Source organism: Chenopodium quinoa, unplaced genomic scaffold, assembly GCF_001683475.1.
Source record: "Chenopodium quinoa cultivar QQ74 unplaced genomic scaffold, ASM168347v1, whole genome shotgun sequence".
In the NCBI taxonomy this organism is placed as follows: Eukaryota; Viridiplantae; Streptophyta; class Magnoliopsida; order Caryophyllales; family Amaranthaceae; genus Chenopodium; species Chenopodium quinoa.
The window spans coordinates 6,716,655-6,725,330 of NW_018745448.1; the positions used below are offsets into that span (position 1 = coordinate 6,716,655).

At 32.7% G+C, this 8,676-nt stretch overlaps 1 protein-coding gene across 1 annotated transcript; it reads right to left on the bottom strand.

Moving 5' to 3' along the window:
• Positions 1–298: 298 nt before the first annotated feature.
• Positions 299–4,326, bottom strand: LOC110713843 (dnaJ homolog subfamily B member 1-like). Its single transcript, XM_021892278.1, has 2 exons — positions 3,669–4,326; positions 299–1,183 (listed from the first exon to the last, which is right to left on the bottom strand). The coding sequence occupies exons 1-2, from the start codon at positions 4,235–4,237 to the stop codon at positions 739–741; spliced, it is 1,014 nt and encodes a 337-aa protein (XP_021747970.1). The 5' UTR covers positions 4,238–4,326; the 3' UTR covers positions 299–738.
• Between the last annotated feature and the right edge of the window lie 4,350 nt (positions 4,327–8,676).

Genomic DNA, 8,676 nt, shown 5'->3' on the forward strand with positions numbered 1-8,676 from the left:
TTTTTTTACCATGAAATTAATTAAAGGTAACTTAATATATTTAACAATAGGCAAATGCAAATCAAAATATAAGAGCGTGATCTCATTTTAATTTAATTGAACATTTGAAATAAGCAAATTACTCCCCAGTCCACATTGCTTTAATAAGTGAAATTGAATGTAGCCTTGATCTTATACATTGTCTTTAATTATTGTGACTGCTTTTTACAGAGTAACAGTGAACACAAATAATGGAGGTTAACACCATTATTCAAAAAAAAAAAAAAAAAAAAAAAAAAAAAAAAAACGGAGGTTAACAAAGAACCAAAAGCGACACCACGGAATTTGGTATACCAGACACAGAAAAAGATACAATAATGCCAACTGAGACATTGAAGAAATGCAACCCATTCTTAGCATTACATTTTAAGGATTTTCCAGGCAAAAATAACCACAAGAAAGCAAAAAAAACAATAAACACTAGTGTACCGATATACAAACTTCGCATAAAAGAGGTGATGAAGCTCAAACTTGCCTCTCCCAGCATCTCACTACACTAACTTGCTGTAAATATTCGTCGCTATTGGCAACAACCGTAAACCTGCAAACTTCCTAGTATGCACAGTTATGAAGAAACTCTCGAAAAAAAAGATTTAAGTTTCCAACAAAACACTTGACCTATTTACATTTACTGTCAGTGTTAATTAAATTATACTTGTGCAGAAAAACCAGTTTTTTTTTATACTTATAAACATTCGATCATGAGCTTCTGCCGAGTACCCTCCTTAGATCAGCTTTCTGGTCTGAAGATAGCCTCGATGGGAACTTAACATCGAACTTGATTCTTAAGTTTCCTCTCTTTTTAGGTTCCTTGGATATTGGCATTCCTTCACCTGTGATCACGACTTCATGGCCTGGTTTTACAATGTCTGAGACTTCAATTTCAAGATTTCTTCCGTCCAAGGTTGTAAGAGTCACTGTTTTACCAGTAAGAGCCTCCAGCAGAGACACTTTCAGGTTGACCAGAAGATCGTTTCCATCCCTCTTGAAAGTCTGGTGAGGTTTCTCGTCAATAACAAATATAAGATCACCAGCCAAGAGGCCAGGTTCTTGGTTGCCTTTCTCCGGGAAAGTGATTTTTGTGCCTTTCTTCCAACCAGGCCTAATATCAATTGCCAGTACCTCATCAACAGTCGTCGCCTTGCTGCAAAATGGATTATCAACGAGTCAGTTCATGCTTTATAAAGAGACAAATGGTCAATTTCAGATAGTTGATCTTGTCTACAAAACATCAGGACATGAAGCCCCAAGAAATGACATGCCGACTAACACTATTGCTGAAAGGATCGACACTATTGCAAATAATGCCAAACAATGAAAGACAGGTCTCACGAATACATGTTTGCAACTTGCAAATGTACAATCCTGAAAACAAATCATGATTCCTAGTGAATGCTAACAAAACAATCAGATCCATTATTCCATTTATGATTAGACAACAAGAGCGGAAGTCATTACAGCCTACTGTCAGACCACACACACAACTATACAAGAGAGAAAAACTAAGATTTCCTGGGCTAATGTCAGATTTTCGATTATCTTAAAACACATTTTTAGGTAAAACAAGGCTTATTTAACTGTGAAAATTTTAAGCTTGATCCTTAATCTTTACAGAATGGCCACAATCAACTGATTACAGCACACAGTAAAGATAAGTTGATGCAGGGGAATATAAAGTAACTAGAACACTAGTCCCTCAAATAAAATCCAAATTTGAAGCATAGGTAAGAAGATAAAGCTAAACGCTAACATGTTAGCTACTTGAAACAATTACAAGATTGAATGTTTATTCGCTCTCATCTAACCTCACTTTAATCAATCACATACCGATTGCAAACCCATCTTAATTTCTACTTTCATGATGAAATTAATCTAATCAGAAGAATAATGTCATACTACTTGCCACCATGTATAACTTTCGCAATCCAGACAGTTGACCTACCACAAGATTCTACTAGTAAGTAGTAACCCACTTTTGATCTACCAAGTACAGCAATTATCAATGACCAGTCAACAGGAATTTAACCATAAACGTGAGATCCACACTTGCTGGATAAAATAAGGTCACCAGGTAAAAAAAAAAGATAATTACAGTACATCAGTTTTTGATTCCTCTCACTTTGATTCTTGATTTTACTTTTAAAATTTAGGCTATTTTCCATATACAAATCTATGAAAATGACAAATGTGCCCTTGTGATTTTCTATATTTTCTCTTCCCATGCTGACAAATACTTTCGTGGTTTAAATTTCTTTATTAAAACTGACAATTAATCACCGAACAGTTAAATTATGTAATTTTAGAATTCCGAATGTTGAATTCGAGTAAAATTGTGATCCCTTTAGCAATTAATACAATTTGTACCAAAGGAGACCAAAATGATAAGTGGGGACTATAATAGACTTCCTTCATTACAGGGTCACCTATAAACTTAGGTGTTGTTTGGTTGATGTGGGAATTTAATTCCCATAGGAATTTATACTTCATGGGAAGTTAATTCCTTAATGAAATTCCTAGGAATTTCTTTAATGTGTTTGGTTAGCAATAAGGGAAATTAGAATTCCCATGAATTTTGGTTTACCTAGTGGGGCTAGGTAATTTATTTCTCATGTTTTGTGGGAAGTTGAAATTCCCATGAATTCTCACTTCCCCCATTTTTGTTTTCTTATGGCAACCAAACAAGGCCTTAGCATTAATAATACTTCCTCATACCCCAAAACATATTTTTTATTTTAAAATTTGAACTTAATTTACAATTTTATTCATACAATCTTTGTTTAACACTTTTCAACCATAGTAGTGACAACTTTTCTTAGCACAAATAATACTTCCATAAAAAAAATATATAAAGTCATACAGAATATATTTTACCATATTAAAAATATATACAGATTATATTTTACGAATTAAACATGGTACTCTCGTATAATAAGGATATTTACTTCACATGAATTTTTTTTTTAGTTTATTTAAAAACAGGGTAATAATACTCAAACATGTGATCGGAGCCAGTCCATTTCACATGGCCTCTTGTCCTAATACTGACTCAAATTAAATCGCCCACCAACTCGACCTATATTTTAAATTTTAAAAAACATTATAATTACAAATTTACAATTTTAACTTACACCAATCATTAATCAACAAACTAAACTAACCCTTTCTACCTAAAACCCTTATAAAATTATCTTCCATTATATTCCATTTTAAATTAATAATTCAATATCCAACCACCCATTATCAAAAAGGAATAATCATCCAAATTAAACCAAATCAAGTGTCAAATCTCGGTTATATCATTTTTCTTCCTTAATAACTCCACCAGAACTAGACAAATTAGTAAAAATTACCCCCATATAAGCAAAATTTTGATCTAATTTAGTGAAAAATTTCTTCTAACCATTTTTTTTCTTCACATTAACAATTTTCTTTAACACGAACGGCACTATCAATAAAACAACCAGAACAAAACCAAGAACCAAAAGGTCGAATCCTGACCACATTATTTTCATATCACGACACTAAAATTAAACTCAACACCAAACAATATAATCTCAAATACTGTATAATCTCAAATTTAAAAAAAAATAAAAAATCATCTGAATATAATAAAAGAAATAAAAACATACCCAGAAGAATCAGGAACAAGACGAGCAATCTTCATCTTCCTCTTAGAACCCTTATACAACTCCTCCAAACTACAAACCAACTTATTCTCAACGGGCTCCGCCTTCTTCGCCGCCGTAGCACTCCGACTATACTTCCGATTCACACTCTCATCATTTCCTTTTTTCAAAGGGGACCCACTTTTATCACTCCCAATATCATCAAAAAACCCATCAAATATATCATCATTAACAACCCTACCATTTCCATTACCATACTTTTGAAACGACCCACCCTTCCCACCACCGCCGGCGCCTCCGCAAGTGGCGGCGAAAGCGGCGGAAGGAGAAGAGACGTCGTATTTCAAACCATCTTCACCGTAAAGATCATAGATCTGACGCTTTTGAGCGTCGCTTAATACATCATAAGCTTCACAGATCTGCTTGAACTTGGCCTCCGCCAATCCCTTTGCGCCACTTGGGTGTTTGTCAGGGTGCCACCTCATCGCCAGTTTCTTATACGCTCTTCTTAACTCCTCTTCGTTTGCAGTTGATGATACTTTCAGTACTTCGTAGTAATCCGCCATTCCCATTTTTTTCTCTAAGCTTTTGATTTTATTTTAAATTTTGATTTTATTTTAAAGGCTAGTTTCTTTTTTTGGGATGAGAAGAAAATAAAGAGTGGAAAAGGGGAGGAGAGAGATTATATAAGAATGGGTGGAAGGAAAGTCGGAAGAGATGGGTTTAATTACGTGGATTTTTGCATTTTTAAAAATTAAAAATGAAGAGTGGGGTTTTCGAGGAAGACAGTGCGGTTATTTGGGGGAGTGTGAAGGGGGGTTGGAATTGGTTAGTTCAAGACACGTGGAGAGAATTGATTGGAGGTGATGTAAGAAGAAAGAACGTGAAGAGAAGTAATAATAAGGAGAGAGAAAGTAGAGAGAGAAAGTGAAGGAGTGTTGAAGGGATTGCGCGTATAATAACAGAATCTGGTATGGCGTCGCGGGGCGGCAAATATAATTACCTTTTTTTTTAATTTAATTTTTAATTTCAATTTTATGAGTAAGTGATTGGTTAAAACCGTTAATTGGAGTAGTGGAATACGGCGTTTTACTGTTGAGTCGGCTTAAAATTTGGCTACTTTTGTTGGTGTGAATTGAATCTTGTTTTACATTGTATTTCATTCCAATTTTGTTTCTCATTATTCTTTTCTAAACGGGTAGTAATAAGATTTCACATTTTGGTCATTTGTAGGAACTAGGAAAGTATTGGTGTCCACGGTTATACTTAATATCATATATCCTCCGTTTTATATTATTTGCAACTGTTTCATTGTTGCAAATAATATGAAACGAGATAATATTACAAATTTTTAGGAAACTGAGATAAAAATGTTGAATGATGTTACTATAATTTGAAAATTGTTACTCGTACTAAATATTTTCAATATTTGAAAAGAAAATATTGTGTTTACATATATTTCAAGATTCACTTAATTATTATACTTTTTTTTCAAAAAAAAAAATCACATAATTATAACAATATAATTATATCAAAATCTTGTGTTTATGTAGTAATCAAAATGGGGTATTACCTATATATGGCAAATATGAAGTTGGTTAAAATGTTTTGTACATAATTGTTCTATAGAGTTTTAGCTAATGAGATACTTCGTATTATGATAGTGAAATTTTATTATCCACATCTGCCATCTATCTACTACAGAGCATCTATCTACTTTATTATTTGGTACTACTGTACTTGTTGGAGTCTACTTCCACAATAGCAAAAAGTCTATTTATAAGACTATTCTATTTGTCTCTATTTTTTTGCCCCGTTATAAATAAATAGATTAATCAATAAGAGTAATATAGTCATATGAGATTTTGTTGGATTTGTCTCATAGTATATTTTATTAATATCAAATTTTAATAATTTCTACACATATACATTTTAAGGCGAGTCTTAATTCTTAAAGGCCAATGCAAAATCAAAAGGTAAAAAAATAGGAATAGGCGAACAGAGAGATTAAGGGTATGTTCACATTTACTGAACTGATTGGAGCTAAAATGAAATGAATTGAGCTGAAATGAATATTTTACGAGAGAGGAAAATTAGGAGCTGAACTGAGCTGATTGGAGCTGAATTGAACTGAACTGATTAGAGCTGAACTGAACTGAAATTAAGTAAATGTGAACAGACCCTAAGTTTTAGAGAATATAATAAAGTATAACCATTCATTTTTCATATGCTCACAAGGTACAAACGGGAAAAAAAAAAATACAAAATGGTAGCATGGTTTATACCATTCAAATGATCTTATTTGGTATGAATTTCATATTTGACTATACTTTAACCTTCTACACTAAACTAAACTATTAAATGAGATATTATTAGAGCCATATTAATATGTATTCTTTATTTTTAACTTAGTTTCAGTTCATTTTATCATAATCACCATTTGTATCATTATCATCATCATTGTTGCTGTTATTGTGATAATATGTTATAATTTTTTTATATCAGGCTATAAATTAAAGCATAAAAAGTTCTCTTTCCTCTCTAAACCTATGCTAGCTAGCCTCCATTGTAGAATTTTAGAAAGGGCTTCCATCGATTTTTACTGGTGGAAAGCTCCAATATTTGTGTTTTTGTCTATATTTTCTCTTTATTTTTTGGCTTATAATAACTCATCCTCTTATTAGAGATATTTTTTCCCTCTGCGAGTGAGAGATAGCTCAAGTGGTGATTAGAGCCTCCCTCTCAATTTTAGGGGATCATGTGATCGATTTACACAACCGCCCTTATGGCTTTCTAAACATGGCAGGGTTTTTCTTCTTTTCCATGAGAATCGTTTCTCCATTAAAAGACAAATAATTTCTTCTTTTTTGTGAGAGGCAGTGGCGGATCCAAATATTTAGGTATGGACATACGGAATTAGGCTTGTTAAAAATTTATAAAACACAAAATTTGTCATACTAGAAGTATGTACTGCGTAATTAATAATTAATTCCCCATTTTTATTCGTCATTGCATGTATTTTACCCTTAATTTATCTATAATTATTGAACAAAACAATTTTTTTTATTTTTTTTAAAGGGAATTGAACAAAACAAATAAACTAATTACTAGATTGATTTTACTATTTAAATAAATTGTTATATCAGTTTAGTTTAATTCAGCTAACAAGAACGAAGGTTAAAATTCTTAATACCTCCTCTGTTTCTTTTTATCACGCTAATTGCAATGCAGAATTTTAACAATCAATTACTTTAATTTTTCTCTGTTTTTTTAATTTACTTGTTTCTTTTATCACGTTTGCCAATGCAAAACTTTAACAATCAATGACGTTAATTCTCCATAAATAAAAATTCTAAAAGTTATATTTTATGATAGTACTTATTGAGACGAATTCAAAAAGATCCCACATAAATATGTCTTTCCTAACATATTATTCACAAAAGACGGCAAAGTAGAGGTGATGAATAATGTAAAAGTCAAAGCGGGTCGAGTAAAAAAGAATAGGGAAGTATATTATAATAGTAATTATTAAGACGAATTTAATAAGATCTCATATGAATATGTTTTTCATTACATATTATTCACAAAAAAACGGTTAAAGGAGTGGTGAATAGTGTAAAAGTCAAAGCTAGTGAAGGTAAAAAGAACGGAAGAAGCATGAAGTATGAAATAAGAAATAAGTAAACACATACTTCCTGCCTATTTAAATACCTGCTCCATTTCTCTATGCACGACGTTTTAGGAGAAATCAGATAATGTAATAAAATATGGAGGTAGTGGGGTAGGTGGAAGAATAAAAAATTATAAAAAGCAAAAGTATTGGAGAGAATTGGAGGAGAGATAATATGAAATTAATAAAATATGATTTAAGTTGGGTTCACTAGGTGAGAGAATTGAATATTATTAATATTGTTTGTGCCCTTTTTTTCTTTTTCTCTCTCCTATCTCTTCTGGGGTTTTAGTTTTCTTGGCCGTTTAGGCCGGAAATTGTAGACACCTAAAAATGTCTCCCCAAAACCAAACCCGATGATGAACAACCTTTCACCGCCACTATTGGTCGGGTTCAGTATTTAATCCCGAGAGTGCTTAAAAAATTGTATTTGATTAAATTCATATTTTTGAATGGTCCATGGACTAGTCTTGATGTTTGGTAAAAGCATAGTTTTAATTTCAGCCCAAATTTATTATTTAATTTTTAGCCCAAACCTTTTATTTATTTTAATTAATTATTTTCTTATTTTAGCCCAAATAATAATAAGTCAGAAAAGGCCCGAAATTATCAATCGGCACTTAAAATGCCGAATGAAATTAGGGTTAAAAATGTATTTAGACGGAAAAGCGGGCTGGGAATTCCCGCGCCACGGCAGGTACCCACCGTGTCACGGGAATCATTCCCGTCTGACGGTGGGATTTCCCGTGACACGGGAAATCTGCCGTGACACGGGAAATTCCTTGTCTTTTTCCGCGTAAACCCTTAACGCGTTTTCTTCCCCGTTTACTGAAAATTTCCCGCGTCACACTAAAAATGCACCGTGTCACGGGAATGTTTCCCGTCTGACGATGGGACTTCCCGTGTCACGGTACAGTTTGCCGTGTCGCGGGATACTTTTTTTAGGGTTTTTATCATTTTAGGGTTCCGTGTGCTCCCTCAGCACATTTTCTCTATAAATACCCCCTCATTTCTGATGTACGGGGCATAAATTAACTCTCTAGTTTATTTTTCTCTCTTCTATGCTTTAGCTTAAACACTAGTCTACCCTTCTTATTTCAAAATTCCTTCTTCAAGTGCTCAAAGGAGTCCATACTTTACTCGTGGTTCTGTCCTTAAGCCAAGGCGTGAAAGGTAGAACTGTTTGAGGGTTTGGCCCAAAATCAATTCTATTTCATTTAATTTTTGTTTTATTATTATTTCCTTGAAGTTACTAATTCATTTATTATTTTGTAGTTGCAAACAAACAGAATCAAAGTAAGAATTATGTTCCTTTTATTTCTATTATTTTTCTAACGATTT

Excerpts from the sequence above, each read along its gene's own strand:
- LOC110713843 (XM_021892278.1), bottom strand. The coding sequence starts at position 4,237 with ATGGGAATGGCGGATTACTACGAAGTACTGAAAGTATCATCAACTGCA. Across the intron at positions 1,184-3,668 it reads CTTGTTCCTGATTCTTCTGG|CAAGGCGACGACTGTTGATG; the intron begins GTATGTTTTTAT and ends TCCATTTTGCAG.